At 39.4% G+C, this 16,831-nt stretch overlaps 1 protein-coding gene across 1 annotated transcript in view; it reads left to right on the top strand.

Moving 5' to 3' along the window:
- Positions 1-16,831, top strand: part of FAF1 (Fas associated factor 1) — a 299,638-nt gene that overhangs the window by 245,446 nt on the left and 37,361 nt on the right. Inside the window, exons 16-18 of the mRNA XM_061632944.1 lie at positions 7,591-7,671; positions 8,340-8,417; positions 13,523-13,738. Of these exons, the coding sequence (XP_061488928.1) occupies positions 7,591-7,671; positions 8,340-8,417; positions 13,523-13,738 (375 nt within the window). The remainder of the gene's footprint in view (positions 1-7,590; positions 7,672-8,339; positions 8,418-13,522; positions 13,739-16,831) is intronic.

Here is a 16,831-nt window from a genome sequence, read left to right as displayed (position 1 = left end):
TTTGCTTTCTGAATCTGAGCAAGATTAAGCTTTTGGCATTCACATTTTCCCGACAAACTTAAGTGAGCAATATTGCTGGATGGCTGTCAGGGGAGTGAAATGTCACTTACTTTCCAGTGACCTGTAAAGCACTTAGCCAGCATATTGTGAAAAACCTGCATTTAGTTACTCGGAATAGAAAATTAAATGGAACATCCATTTTAAAGGCAATTTTTCTTAACTGGTATTGAAGCTGAGGAGGGTAGCTTATTTTTACAAAACTTGATGAAACATTGAAACTATTAGTATATAAATACATAAGACTGTCTCAGTTTGGGGAGCAGGGGCACCAGTCAGTAACAGTTTTTGTCTCTTTATGTGCAGAGTCCCAGATTTAGGCCTTGGCATCTCCAGTTAAAATGATCTTCTGGAGCTGCTTCCAGTCAGAGTACACAGCACTGAGTTAGATGGATCAATGACTTGGTAGAAGTTAGCTTCTGATATCATATCTTATGTTTTAAAAACCTGTGCAAAATGAGAAAATATTTTTATTTATTCAAAAATGTATATGCTGCTTTCATAGGTACAAAGAAACTTCCAAAAGGAAAACAGTAGAACAAGCAGTAAAAGTATAGAAAGCAATGAATATGAAAATTGAAATTTTAAAATGTTTTGCTTACTTTTTGAAAGGCTAGCAGAGAAGAGGTGGTATGAACTTTCTTTTGGAAATGACTTCCAAAGTACTGGGTTCCTTCTGGAAGAAGGGCAGGATATAAATAAAATAAATAAATAAATAAATAAAATAGAAAAAGCCCTACTCTCAGTGGAGGCTAATCTTACTTCCCCATAAGATGGAATCCAAAACAAGGCCTATTCAGCTGACTTTTAGTGCCAGTGAGAATTTCTTCTGTTATAATAGCTAATTTGTACACAAATTGCACAGCTGTCTTTCTCTTCACTGTGTAGAAGAGGGTTTTGATTGCTAGGCAATATTCCTTCCATACTGGATTTGTCATCAAACCACTTATTCCAGGTTAGCACCACTTACCTGCTCTTTCATCTCTCTTCTTCCCCAAGGTCCAAGGCATTTTGCTGCATAGAGCAGCAAAGTCAAGATGCATAGCACTGGGCAATTTATTTTGGCACCTGAGTCAGAAATCACACACACACATCTCCCCCTCCCTAATAATAAATTAATACAACAAATACTAATTTAAATACCTAACCATTTGCTGTCTTCATGGCACCCCAGATCTGCTGACTGAGACATCCACCTCACTGTGCCTCATGGTAGGGCCAGCCCTGTATTTCCTCCACCTGGGGCATGGTTTTGTTACTGACTATAGTAAAGTGACAGAGTAAAATCTGTCTTACCGCCTAATTCATATTGGTTTGTGGTAAGGCCAGACCTCCCTCAGCACTGCAGCATATCTGATCAAGTAGATAGCAAGAGTACTCCTGGTAAAGAAATTTGCTCATACACCATTTTGTGAGGAGAGGCTGTAGTTGTGCACTGTTAACAAGTGCTTCTTCGTAAGTCATCCTGGGAATTTTTTAAATGTCATTTATAAATCTCCCAAATAAATAAAATGAATAAACAACACTGCAGAAATAGTAAAAGGAGCTCTCACAGATGGAAAGAAGGAAGAGTAAGAAAAAAGGAAGGAGGGCAGGTGCATGGTTTTCTCAGTTGAGGTGGGTCTACCCCAGCATTGCAAAGGCTAAACATAATTGCAGGTAGAAGCATTGTAAAAGACACATGTCCTTTGCTAATGCTCCAAGGGAAACCTTGGGATCAAGGCTGTTGCTGGTGGTATGCAAATATTTATTTTTGCAACTATGAAAGGATATCACAATTTTCTCTGTAGTCTTTTCTCACACTGATGAAGTCCTGTACTGCAAATTGCTTGCTCTGCAATGCAACATTAATCTTAATTAAAACATAGTATTTTTTTTAAAAACCCTATGCAAATATTTTAGATAGTTAAATATCTTACTTAGATAAACAATTTTCCATTGTCTCAACTGTGAACTTGATTGAGAAGGTGCATCTGCTTAGGAAACTGTTCACTTTGACCTGGCGGTTTAAGCTGTGCCATTTCGCATCTTTGTGCCATAGCAAGGCAGTCATGCATAATACACCGCTACATTCCTGACATCCCTTTCATAGTGTGATTAAAGAATAATGCCAGGAAGAGGAAGAACTAAACCTGCCTGAAACTCTCAACTGTCTGTCTGGGGAAAACAAACAGTGTCATACCTGCCAGCATCTGAAAATCCAATTGAGGTAGATGTAGTGTCTTCCCCAATACCTGCTATTCAATCTCACTATCCCTGACTCAGAGCCTCCTGGCCCCTGTTAAACAAGCTGCCATCAATAAATGTCCTATAAATTCTTTTCTTTTTAAGTCTATATTTTGTCCAGTAAATATATTCAGTAAGGCAAGCTTGGGGCTGTTATTCCCTCTATTTCCTTGAAAACTATCAACCAACTCTTTTGCCAGAGGACATATCCACCATATATGATTATATGCGCCTTTACTATTACATCTTCTTAAGCAATTAGACTTCATCCTGTCTAAATTAAGTTTCATTTTGTTCACGGTGACCCCATCCATCACTGAAACCAGAGTATCTGCTCCTCCTCAGGGTTTGATAGAAACTGGGTGTCATCAGCATATTGATACACCAGATTTCCAGATGAAATCCTTGTTAAATAACAGTGAGATGGAAATTCCAGTATCTTTCAAGCCAAATTCTAGAGAGTAGAGCAGCAGTTACAAGTACTTCTTTCTGAGGTATACCTTCCAGGAAGGACTTGGACCACTGCAGCACACTATAAAGTGCTCTAGAAAGATGCCATGGTTGATTATATTGAAACCTGCTGATCAATCCAAGAAGACCAACAAATTCATGCTGCCTGTACAACTCATGCCAAGAACTTAGTTACCTACCACACTTTCTAATGCCTTATTCTGATATGGAAGGTCAGAGATGGAAGGTTTTTTAGGAATGGCCCCACCATGACCTCTTTTAACATTATGAGAATTCCTCTCTCCCTCATGGAGAGGACAACTTATTTTAACATCTCAGTTAAGAAACTTTGTTTGCAACTTTCGATCAAATTGAGAAGAGCAAAAGCACAAAGAGGTGGTGACAAAAACTTCAAAACTGGAGGTAGAATCTCTCTACTCTTAGCACTCTTCCTCTGATCTCTAGTGTTGTCATCTTACTTATCTAAAATGATGTCTTCTGGATGAAGAGGAAGGCCAGTAAATTCAAATACTTGATAATGTTATATTGATTATACTTGATAATAATAAAATGGTCAGTTCAGGTGGGAGATAAGTTCTTAGTGAAGCAATAAAATTAACCATTTGCAATTTATACCAGAAAATGGTTTTAATCCATTTAACTTGGGGCCATACATGATTTTGCAGAAGTTAATTTATTATCTGAATGCTCTCAGGGAGTCTTCTGTTGACACTGCTGGTGCTCCTGCTGGAGTCCTGATCTCACTGGAATCCTGGAATGGTGAGATGGAAAGGGCTGTTGCCACAATTGCTTCAAAGGGCTCTCCCCTGTATTGTAGAGCCTGATTGGCTCCCTGATTTACAGTGGAACTGCAGGCTATGAAATGAGCAAGACTACCGCTAGAACACAGATGTTCTAAGTCTCATAGTACCTCATCCTGAGGTAGCTGTTCAGCAGGCGGTAGTCTTTTGAGTGTTAATAGGTTGTTACATTTAGCCCTGGTATTGTAGAACCCACAAAGGCCTGCTGGGACAAATTTGTAATGTGCTTTTACACTATGGTTGCTCATAGTCATGCTAAACTGGATATCATCACTGAGACTGTTACTCTGGAAGTGTACAGAGCACCATCTAATCCAGTCATATCGGATCAGTTTCAACTGATGTGGTCTGAGAATGCAGACATAGTGCTTGCAGAGGATCAGCCAATTTGTCCTTGCCTGTCTTGGTTACTAACAGCTAGTCAGGGGGTGGGTGGATTCAAAAGGTGGTTAATGCTTATTTACAAGAGGGAGGGTGCCAGTTGCCATGAAGAAGATGGTTATGTGGCCATTTCATAAGAAGCCCTCTTTGGACCTGGGAGATTATACTAACTATCACCCAAATTCAAATATCCCTGTTTTGGGCAAAGTGCTTGAGAGGATGGTGGCAGATTCAGTGGATCTAGATTATCTAGATCCATTTCAATTCAGATTCATGTCTGGGTTTGACACTGAGACAAACATGGTTTTCCTAATGGATGACCTTTGTCAGCAGAGAGATAGAAGTGTGACCCTGTTGATTGTCCTCAGTCTCTCAGCAACTTTTGATACCATCAACACCATCTCCTACTGGATTGGTCCTCCAGATGCTGTTGGGACTCCAACTCCCATCAGCTTCAGCCAGTATGGCCAATGGTCAGGGATGATTGTTAGTCACCTCTGCTTGTATATAATGCTGTCCTTGAAGACTACTCAGAAGCTTAACCTGGTACAGAATAGGGCTGCCAGATAGTACAGCCAGATGGAATTACATTACACTGATTATAAAGAAGTTACATTGGCTGCCTTTTCACTTCCAAATCCAACTCAAGGTGATGGTGCTTGTTGAAGCCCTAAATGGCTTGGGACCTACATACCTGAAGAAACACCTCACCCTATATTAACCTGACTGTTTCCTAAGATGTTTGGAAGTGGCTGTTCTCCAAATACCTCTGCCAAGTGAGGTTCAGTATGTGTCAGCAAGGCAGAGAACCGTCTCTCTAGTGGCGTTCCACCTTTGCATTGCCTCCCCATAGAAGCACTGTTGGTACTAACTTTATAATTGTTTTGGTGCCAGGTCAAAACATATCTATTTGCCCAACAATTTTAAAGCTAGTCTTAAAAAATATTATTTTAGTCTTCTCTGAGTAGGTTTTAGTTGCCTCTACTTGTTTTATTATGATAGATGCCGTATTATATTGTAGTAAGTATGTTTATTTTTATTCATGCCTATTGTTTACCGCCCTGGTATCCTTAAGAATGCAGGGCAGCCCGCCTCAAAAGAAGCTTATTCAGATATAAATCAGTCAGAACATTTTTTTTTTGACTGATGAAATTTCTCCCGGGCAGGGAGAAACGTAGAGATCAACCTCAAAAGCCTGTTTTTGTTGGGAGGACTGGATTTCATTAATTTATGAGATAAGGTCCAGCCAACAATGCCGGACGGACTTCCTAACAAGCTCTATCTGCTTAAGCGATACGTTTATCTTTTCTTTAAAGAGAGAACGGACTAACAGGCAAGCACCCTTCTTTCTATTATTTTTTTTACTTGGTTTAAATTGTTGCAGCAAAAGGAGATTTGTCAGATTGATCGGCTTTGGACAACTTCTGGGTGAGATATAGCTCTTCTCTGTTATTCACGAAATTAACAGCTTATCTCTGTTTCTGTCGCAAAAAGCTGTCGTGGAAGTGCATTCTAAAGATAATAAACAGAAGAGGGATTTCTATTCCTGATTTCTATTCCGAGGAATATTATATTGTCTGGGACTATTCTCTTTTTGGTCTATTTTATTTTGACGAATCTGCTTCTTCACGACGCCACTAACTGTTTTGATGCTGGGAACTAAATTTGTTTTGCATTCTTGAACATAGAGAGATAAGGCAGGTTGCTCTGTTTATACTGTGATGTCATCAAGCCTGGAATATTAACCCAATTGTTGCTGAAATAAGAAGTGGTTCTTCTTTATTTTTGTTTTGCTTTGTTTTCGTGGTTTTAAAAATGGCAATCAAGAAAGTGGCTGAGAATCTGGAAGTAATTATGTTTCAGAAAATAATGGATGAGATTGAGATAATGAAACAAACCCTGCGACAGGGTAGTAAGGAGCTGAAAATTGAACTGAGCAAAATGACGCAGGAGCTTAAAGAAATAGGGGATCCTGTGAGAGAGGAGAATGAGATCAGAGATGAGAAAAGAAAAAATAAAGGGAAGATACAAGCCCTGGAGATTGGAACAAATGTGGAATTGGAAAAAGATCTGGAGTTTATGGATTTTAGAAATAAAATCTACTGTTTGGAATTTAACGTTATCTCTGAAGAAATTAATGAAGATATTAGAGATAAAGTTATCAATGGCTTGGATAATCTTCTGGACTGGAATGATGTGATGGAGCTTGATATAGAGAAAATCTATGGAGTTAACTGCAGCCATGTGACAATGGAAAAACTCTTAAGAGATGAGCCAGTGCATTTTGTAAAAAAGAACACAGATATGACTTTACAACAGTATTTCAGCAACTTATTCAGAATGGATGGCAAGAAAATATTTGGGATAGAGGAAATTCCCATCAGACTCTTATTATATGACTATGGCTACAACAGCAAGATTATTATGGAATACTGATAATGGAAGATTGGACACTGAAATTACTGGACTTAACAGGACTATTGAAGATGGAAGATGGAACTAATAGGGATAATGGAATAATGGCTATTGAAATTATTGGACCTAACAGATTCTGATGAGATGGATTAATCGAAATGTTTATTTGGACTATGGTTATGACAATAAGATTATTATAATTATTAACGAGATGGATTAATTGACATGTTTATTTGGAGAAAAATTGATAGATATATTTCTTAAAGAATTGAAACCTCTCTTTGACTTTTTGTGGAAAGAATAAAGTAATGTTTATGAGATTTGATGATTAATTAAGATAACTACTGGAGGAAAGTGATTTTATAATATGATTTAAGAGACAGGATTGTTATATATTGTAGACCTATAACTGATTTGATATGTGACAAATGGGAAGTCAACATTTTTTTTTTGTTTAATCATTTTTGTTTTGTTTTGTTTTTTGTCTTTGAATGTTTTATGATTTTGTTTTCTATGTTTTATGAAAATTTGAATAAAAATTATTGTAAAAAAAAAAAAAAAGAATGCAGGGCAGCCAAATCATTCAGCTAGATTACAAATAAAATTTCTTTAAAGATGTGTAACAACAACATCATAATTATACTCTTATGAAAGCAAAACACTGCTGGCTTTATTTACAGTGTGAATACATATTTGCCAGACCAAACCAAAGAGATCTTGATAACTCTCTGATTTTAAGTTGTGATTAACATTCTTATCAAGGTGGGGTAGTCCTTTGTGTGAAATAATTTAGTGCCTTTCTTCTTGGCTAAAGAAATCCTATCTAAATGCTTGGGTATTTGATAAATGCAAAGTAGCCGTTTGCTTGGCTAGTTTGCTTGGTTTGTTAAGCTATTTTGACAAAATGTTGTCATGGTCATATCACCAGCTCCTTTCCCTCAATCTGTGTAGCACAAATTTGGTGTTCCGAAAGCAGAGATAGTGCTCCAAATATGCATAGAATTGTATTGCATATGATGTGACTCACCAGTATCTGATATGGCATAATGACCTAGATTCCTAGGAGTTCTACTGTTAAGAGAACGGTAATGCCTTAGATGATGATTTATTAGATTTATTAGGGCTTTTGTATTTTATATTTTTATTGTTAAGCTAGTCTGCTTTCTTCTGGTTCTTCAGTCTGCAGTGGAAGGAGCAATCACTTGGGAAATTAATCCAAATACTATTGCCCCCTTACCAGGATGAACGTGAGGCCCGAGAAAATGTGAAAAGAGAACAAGATGAAGCATACAGAATCTCTCTTGAAGCTGATAGAGCAAAGGTGCGTACTGTACTACTACATGTGATGTGGTGATAAATGAAGATATTTAGGTGAACTTTTTTGAGGCCAGACGTTACATTACGAGACTAAGTTTACCTTCCTTCCTATGTTCTGATTTGTGAATAGCTTTAAAGGAATAATTGCTCACTAGTTGAGAAGGCATAGTGGCCATGTGTCCTACTTTGCAAAGGGCAGCCCTCTGTTTGAAAGGCTGTTGGAGGACTACTCTCCATATAAAGAGCTGTGTGGTCCAAGTTCAGTTTTAAAAAAACATAAAAAGGAAGAGCAAGCAGGGGCCTTCAAGTTGGCACTTGGATGGTACACTGGGTAAGCACATAGGTCACCAGGCCACAGTCTTCTCCATTATGGTGAGATTTCTTGTATTTCTATTTAAATTATCGTAATTGTTTATAAATTTGTATCTATATACATTAATTAGCATATGCATTTTTTGTGCACAAATTACTGTCCTCTTTTGTCTAATCTTTTGGTGATGCATTTGTGATCCAAAATAGCCACCCTGTGGAAGAGGCTGTGAAAGATTGTGGAATATTCACCATTTGAATAATCAATATTTTGCATGTGGGCAAATAAGGGCCATTAGAATGTGGGAGTGTACCTTAATGATAAATAATATGTGAAGTGACTTGTTTATTTCTCTTCTGCAGAGGGAAGCACAAGAGAGAGAAATTGCAGAGCAGTTTCGTTTGGAGCAAATTAGGAAAGAACAGGAGGAAGAACGTGAAGTAAGGAATTTTACCTTTTTTGTCTAGTTGCAAAATTTGTTATGGTATCAATGTACAATGTTGGAAAGTGTGAAAAATAAAAGGAAGGAATAGATTTTTAATAACCCATTTCAGAATTGATATCTCTATTGGGAAAAAATATATACTTTATGGCACAAAAAGCCTATTATTTGAACATGGGATCTTATAGTTCGCTTTCTTTTTGCTATCATGAAGGAAATAGGAGGAGGGTATACAAGCCCAAGGCCCACTTTCAATTCCCACCCCAGGTACAATATTATAGGTAAACTCTACCAAGGAGAGCCTCATTTTGAATATTATTTCTGTGTAATACTTTTGCTTTTTTCCAGTCTTTCCCATGCTAGATGATCTCTTTATCAATATCTTGCTTTTATTTGAGATATATATCTCAAATTCCTAAACTTTTAATTAACAACTATGGCTTCTGATGGTTTGCTGATTTTATTCAGAGCTACTGTTTTATTATTGCTTGTAGTTTTACTTTGGTAAAGTTATTATGAATTTATTATAAACAACTCTGTGTTTTTATAATAGATAGGCAGGAAATAAATTTCTTAAATAAATAAACAAGTGAGCATATAGTGGTGTCCATATATTAATTTGCACACATAATCACAATGGCAGTACCAAAATAAAAATATAAATCAATCAGTGTATCTTATTTTTAAAATTCTGCTTGTGCAAAATAGCTTCTTTCTGTCTCTAAAATAAATACTGTCCATATAGGTGCACTATCAGTTTCTATAATATTGTGCTACTTAACCTGTCCTTTGGATACAATGGCCTTTTATAAACTGTTTTCTTATTCAGAGCTGTAGAACCAGTCCTCATTTCAACCTGTAACTAGCCTGCTCGTTTTAATGCAAATTGCTATAATGAAAAGAAAATAAGATTATGTGTATAGCAATACAAAAGCATTGTTAGCAGTACCATTCACTAACACTCACCATGTTCAAGTGTACAGATTATCTATAGTCTCTTGTTGTGCAATAGTGTTTGCTTACATTTAGGGACTTTCGGTTCAGCCTCTCTGTTTGAAAGTCATCCATCTATTCACTTGCTGAATCTCTTTTAAACAATAAAATGCAGGTCCAAGAGTTGTTAACTTAACTTTTACCACCATTGTTCTTTAAGTTAGTCTAGTGGTGTAGAATATCCATTGTAAATAGCTATTTTATGCTGAAGCACTGGAGCCTGGTTACATGGGGGGGCGGTATTCTTTGCACAATGAAAACAGCTCTAATGAGCTACTGTTGTTTGTTTTCCTCTGATATAATTGCTTAGGTTTAGTAAATAATGTTGCATCTGTTGTACAGCAATGGAAAATGTCAACACACAAAGGTAGAAAGCAGGTGCTTCAGTAGAGAAAATGGAAAAAAGATAATAAAAATCAGCCGTATTTAAAAAAAATGTTTTAAAATAAGTAAGATCTTTAGGCAGGTAAAAGACCAAAATAAATGTTAAACATTGGTTCCACAGAAGCGCAAGCAAAACTCATGTCATGCAAGAGGGCTTTCCTGGTCCTTCCTGTTCACTGAAGCCTCCTGTGTTCCCCAAAGAGCTGCTCCTGATAGTTCAGGGACCCTATGGAATGTGTGGGAAGGGGCATAGGGGGACTTCAGGAAGATGATGGAATTGGGCAGAATTTGAAAGGGTTGCCTTGCACAAGCATAAGTGTCTTTCTGCTCACACAAGTCATCTTTGGATCCAAACCTATATGTATGTATGTATGTATGTACTGTCTTGAATGTCAAAACTTGTTTTATAATAATTATAATAAAACAATTTAATAATATGTGCAGATGACTCATTGAGAAGTCTTGAATCTTGACCCTGCCCAAATCATTTTCATATAATGAGGTAAATGACCATGTATGTGCATGATGCTGTGTGTTGCCCAGTGGCACAATCCAGAGAGCCAAATGACTAGTTCCTTACACCCAGTGAGGTTTTTACATCTGCTCTGTGTGTGTGTGTGTGTGTGTGTGTGTGGTATATTTCACCATGTAGCCTGTGTGGCATACAGCAAGGATAGCCAATGTGGTGCTGTCCAAATGTTGGATTACAATTCCTCTCACTCCTGCCAGCATGTCCAATAGTCAGGAATGATAGGAGTTGTAAATCAACAATACCTAGAGGGCACCACATTGGCTACCCCTAGCATAGTGCCTTTTAAGCTTGGAAAGTATCAAGGTTATAGAGGGGCTCCTATTCAAAGCCAAAGGTTCAAATCTGTGATGGGCATCCACAACTCTTGGGCCTGCTCAAGGAGCTCACTGAACTGTAGCTCTTATAGATCTTGCAGAAAGAAAGCACCTCTTTTCTTAGATTTCTGCTTTGTCCTGTTGATCTTGGATTCGTTTTACAGCTGACAACTCAGTCTCCCCAGTCCTGAACGTTTTGGACAGAATCTGAAGACATTTGGGCATGCCAAAGGCTCACTAAAACCACTGGGATTTTGTTAGTTCATATATTCAAAAGCAGGCATCAAAATCTTATTGTTGTTGTTATTGTTATTATTCCATTTATAGACCACTTACTATCTGAAAGATCTCAAAGCGGGTTACCAGCACTAAAGGACTCGTGCCCCATACCCACAGATACTCCTTCCCAATCTCTCACATGAGAGGGGCCCAGTTCTATATCAGAGCAGGCTCTCACCCTAGGGAGTACAAAACTACTTCCATCCACTCACTCCTAATTGCATTTGTTGATAAACATTATGTAAGTAGCATTTTTTATCTTCAAAGTAGCTCCATGACAATGAAATTATGTAAACAAGTCCCATTGAACTTACTGAAGCTTAGTTCCGAGTAGGCATGGATAAGATTGCACTGTTAGTGTGTATCTTCAAAGTAACTTCATATCAGTTAAATTAACAGTGTAATCCTATACATGTCTGCTCAGAATTAAGTCCCATTGAGTTAAATGGGACTTGCTCCCAGGTAAGTATACATAGGATTGCTCAAATAATTGTTCAAATAATGTTGTTATACGTTTCTTTGTAGACAAGTCAGATATTGAGGTCTATCTTCCTTGTGTTATCTGGTCAAGCATTTTAACTGGGAGACGGTTACAGGATTTTAATTAATTAATTAGTCTAAATATTTAATGGTTTTGATTTTATGCTGTAAAAAGCAATTTGGCACTTGACAATTATTTCCTTAATCAAAATTTCTTAAGCCCTTTCTGCCCAACAAATTACCTATCACCACTGTGCAATAAACGATGGGTCTAATAATGTGTTATAAGAGGAGGATTTATTTTAATTAGTTGTTTTCTAAACTGAAATGAATAAATGTGAATGTGGCATTGAGATATAAACCATAGAAAGGAATTTCTTCTTCAGAAACAGGGTGTTAACCTGGAGTCTTAAGAACTTACTTCCCAAGAAAGGGGCTTCTGTGTGCTCAAAAATTAGAAATAAGGAACGGAAGAACATTTTCCTCCTGTTGCTTCACCCTAACCAAGCTTAAGGAGGACAGGCAAAGAGAAGGATCTCTAGCATTGCTATATCATAAAAATGAGTGTGATAGCACTGGGCTATTGGCAAAGTGAGTGAGTGATGAGGCACTCCGTTAAAATTAATCAAATTGTATGTTACTCAGTATAACACAGTGGCATTTTCCATAGGAGGTGGGCCATCACTACGGGTAATAGTTCCACCTATCGTGCGAAGGCAAGAATGTTTTTGAAGTCAAGACTAGGGGCGTCAGGCCACTCCCACTCCCTAGTTCATTCTTGCCTTCGTACGAACAAGATTGAGATCCTAAGATTGAGATCCTATAGCGTAGCATTTAGCTAAGTTTTCTCCTTTCAGGTGAGACCAATGGTACATTCTCACTCCTGGAGTCATAAGCTAGAAGCAGTGGATACAGTAATTGCCTGAGCTGGAAATCCTTTATCATTCTTCCAAGTCAGGAGAATTTGATAGCTACCCTAGATGGGCAGGGCTACTTTGAGCCTAGCAACCATTTACTTGATCCTGGGGCCAGAAAGTTATAGCAGACAAGTCTCTCCTAAGTTTTATCACTGAAGTTCCATCCTGTGAGAGGCCAAGGCAGCATAGATTGTACAACTGAAGAGAAGTCCCCCATTGTCAGGACAGAGACAGGTCCAGTATCTGAAAGGACACAGAAGCTGCTCATCCCATTCTTTTGAGCCCAAGCATACACAGGAAAGGCCTGATATAGCCTAGATGTTTGGGATGTATGTATGTAGATTCAGCATGTAGATTCAGCCACTATTAGCAAGAGGTTGCCTACCCGTTTTCTAAGACAAGTTGAAACTGTTTCACAGAATGTGATAGAAAGGGGTCAAACTTCTTGCAGAGAATGCCTTTTTGACCATAGCAGAAAAGCAACCACAAAACCAGGAAGGTACCACTGATAGGAAAAAAGAGGAGGGGACAATAGGGATATACTAGAGTGGTTTATAGATCCTCCGTGGCGCAGAGTGGTAAGCGGCGGTAACACAGCCGAAGCTCTGCTCACGGCCGGAGTTCGATTCCAACGAAAGGAGGAAGTCGAATCTCCAGTAAAAGGGGTCGAGGTCCACTCAGCCTTCCATCCATCCATGGTCGGTAAAATGAGTACCCGGCATATGCTGGGGGGGTAAAGAAAGGCCGGGGAAGGAACTGGCAATCCCACCCCATATATATGGTCCGCCTAGTAAATGTTGCAAGATGTCACCCTAAGAGTCGGAAACAACTCCCACTACAAGTGCGAGGACACCTTTACCTTTAGAGTGGTTTAGGCACTTAATGAGAACTACTATTCAAAACATGGCCCTGAAAAATGATGATTCCAAAATGTACCCATTCTGAAAAAGATCTGTCTTCAAGCTCTGTTGCCACTTAATATAACATTATATAATATTGGGGTCCTAATCTGATTCTTAGTCTAATCTGATTCTTACTTTTTTTCCCCTTTTCCTACCATTGCAGACACTGATGAGACACTCAGTTAAAATTAATCAAATTGTACTCTATTCAGTATAACACAGTGGCATTCTCACTAATAAAGTTATAGAAAGAAAAAAGAAAGCTTAAGGTTAAGATCAGTGTGTTTTTCTTCTTTCCTCAGGCTATTAGGCTCTCTCTAGAGCAGGCTTTGCCTCCAGAGCCAAAAGAGGAGAGCGCTGACTCAGTTAGTAAGCTGCGTATCCGAACACCCAGTGGAGAATTCTTTGAGCGACGTTTTCTGGCGAATAGCAAGCTGCAGGTTGTCTTTGATTTTGTAGCTTCCAAGGGATATCCTTGGGAAGAATTCAAGCTACTAGGGACTTTCCCCAGGAGAGACGTAAGTAAATGAACTTTCTTTGGGATTCTTACTCTGCTTATTTATCAAGTGATAATATATGAGTTGTTCTGAATACCCCAATAACATGTAGCAATTGTGTGATCTGATCAATGTATGGCATGACATTCTGCATGTAATAATCCTGATACAGTACAACCTGGATAAATGTTGCTTGTTCTAGTGCTAAGAAGCACCACCACTGCTCATGTAAGTGCACCCCTAGTATAGAAGTACAGATGTAAACCCCATTTTCATTGTACTGAGACAAGGACATAGCTGATAAGGAAGCTGTGATTTGTTGTATTATTGGTCTGCCCCTTACTATCAAGCAACCTGGGGATTCCCATGTATCTGCTACAAGGTTTGAATGATACAAGCCCAACTTTCTATGGAAGGTACATAATTACATGGAATTAAGGCTTCCCACTTGTCTAATCTGGAAATGGCTCTCAACTGAAACTAACCGCCCCTGGTTCTAACATTGGCTTCTGTTTTGGTTATACTTGAGTACTCTGTATATTCACACAGTTAAAAAATATATTTTCTTCTCCCTCAACCTGAAGTCTGTTTATCCCAGTATCATTTGTGATCATTCTGACAAAGACCTCTTTATTATCTCTTGAAAGGAGATAAAGTTTGCTGCTATGATAAAGCATCTTAAACCAAGTCCCATATTATTTTTTCTCATAGCTTGCCCCAAACAGAATTACCTTGTTTTAATGTTTGTTTTTATAAAATCAATATGTGCATGTCCCTCTTCCACTGCAGGAATAAAATTTATTCTCTAATGGGTTCGCGGCCTAAAGGCAGTTAGCCTATTTAAATTACTAGGCTGGTCCACACATAACACTAAACCATAGTTTAGTGCTACATAAATAAGCCTGAGTAAATTGTTGGACTTACATGCTTTCTACTCCCATCTTCCTCTTCCACGTGGCCAGGAAGAATGCATCTTCCAAGTTTATTCTCAGTTCAGTTAATCTCAGGTTAGTGTTATGTGCAAACCAGGAATCCTGGTTTAAGATGAGAAATAGTTGCTAAACAACTGTATCAACTTCAAACAATGGGTTATGAAGCTGCCGATTGTTTTAAACAAGCTCACTATCTGCTACTAGCAATGTGCTTGCTTATTCTCAATGCCTGTATTCAAATATCATGGGATCTCTATAGTGTTTGGGATTTGCTATCATGATAAAATTCCCAGGCTTTGGATACTTTCCTATCCCTATTTTATACTGAAACCAATTACTTACATATTTTGCCCCTTACTCTCTTCTAATTAACAAAAAAGTTGCAATTTTTGTAATGATATCCTCTGAACAACTATTTGTTACTTTTGGATTAGCATGCATTTGTAAGAGAAACTCCAAATGCAAGCAACCCTAGCACCTATAATCAACCTTTGTGGGGGATTCAGAATTTTATACTTACTAGAAATCCAAATCCAACAATTATAAATACCAATGTCTGCAATAATTTCCACTCATTTAGGAAATGTGTATATATCTGTATACAAGTGTATTGTATATGAGGAACAGTTGCAGCACTGGGGGACTGGAGAAGACCTGCCCTGGGAGTGAGTAGCTGAGCATCTGGGTGCTTGCTTGCTTGCTTGCTTGCTCCTCTGGATTGCTGTCTCCTGAGACAACTGAAGTCCCTGGTAAGTGCTGCAAAGACTGGGACCCCCTGCCTGACACTGGCTCCAGAGATAGGCTGTAGTTAATCTTGCAGTCTCTCGCATCAGCTCCTGCCTGGGTCCGGGGGCATAAAAGCCCAGCTGCCCTTGGGCTGCGGGTCTGCCACTGGTGGGGTTGCCACCGAAGGGTGAGAGCCTGTGCAGTGAACTGAACATTAGGAGAAAGTCACCAGATTCCTTCAGAGTGAGAATGTGCAGCTGGCATTAGGCTGGCCCTCCCTGGGTGTGAGACGGGGGGAGTAGATGTGCCCTGTGTGAAAGATATTGAGTGGGTCTGACTGTTGCCAATTCTCTCAGAGGCCTACTGGTATAACTGGTTCAGGCAGGTTTTGTTGGTGGCTCTTGTTGAGTCCATATCAGGTGTTTAGGAGGAGTCTTAGCAAGGAGGGACGTGGGTGATGCCACCCAATTCCAGTGATCATGGGTAGAGGGAGGTATAGCCACGGGGAGGTAGGGAACTACCATAGAAGATGAGGGCACGGCTATCTATGTGTTGTTCCACACTCCCACTCCTCTCATGGATGGGTTCCTCATTGCTCATATGCTATGCCCACTGGCCTATGTGTGTTGTTTTTTAATGCCAGATTGGTACATAATAAGACCACAGTCATCCATGATTTGATCGTGGATGAAGATGCCGATTTGGTGTGCATTACTGAGACCTCGGTGGGTGAGCTGGGAGGAGTTGATCTGACCCAGCTGTGCCCATCTGAATACTCGGTGCAACACCAGCACAGGCTGCAGGGACAGTGGGGGGATGAGTTGCTGTGGTCTACAGAACTTCCATCTCTGTCACCAGGAAACCATTCTCTCTTGGAGCTGGCTGTGAGGCCTGCTCCTGGTGTCGGGGCAAGGAGACAGGAAACTAGGATTGCTGCTGGTGTACCATCCACCCTCCTGGCAGCTTCTCTGACCAAGCTGGTAGAGGCTGTCTCAGCTGTGGTGTTGGAGGAGCCCAGAACGATAGTCCTGGGTGATTTCAGTGTCCATGCTGAGGCTGCTTCTAGTGTTCCGGCTTGGGACTTCATGGCCTCCATGACGACCATGGGGCTGTTTCAAATTGTCACCAGCCTGATACATAGGGCAGGGCACACCCTCGACTTGGGTTTTGCTCTAGATGGAGGAATAGGTGGTCTGGAGATGGGGAGGTGGATGTCACCCCCTTGTCATGGTTAGACCACTTCCTGGTGAAGTTTAGACTTATGGCACTGATCCTCGCCTGCAGGGGTGGTGGACAGATTAAGATGGTCCACCCGCAGAGACTAATGGAATCCACAGAATTCCTGAATGCCCTGGAGAAGTTCCCAGTAGATAGAACAGATGACCCTGTTGAAGCCCTTGTCACGCTGTGGAACAGCGAGATGCGTCAGTCTCTTGACGTGGTTGCCCCAAGCTCC

The sequence above is a fragment of the Rhineura floridana genome, chromosome 6, assembly GCF_030035675.1.
Source record: "Rhineura floridana isolate rRhiFlo1 chromosome 6, rRhiFlo1.hap2, whole genome shotgun sequence".
NCBI lineage: Eukaryota > Metazoa > Chordata > Lepidosauria > Squamata > Rhineuridae > Rhineura > Rhineura floridana.
Note: the sequence above shows the minus strand (reverse complement) of the source record. Positions and strands in the feature narration are given on the sequence as shown.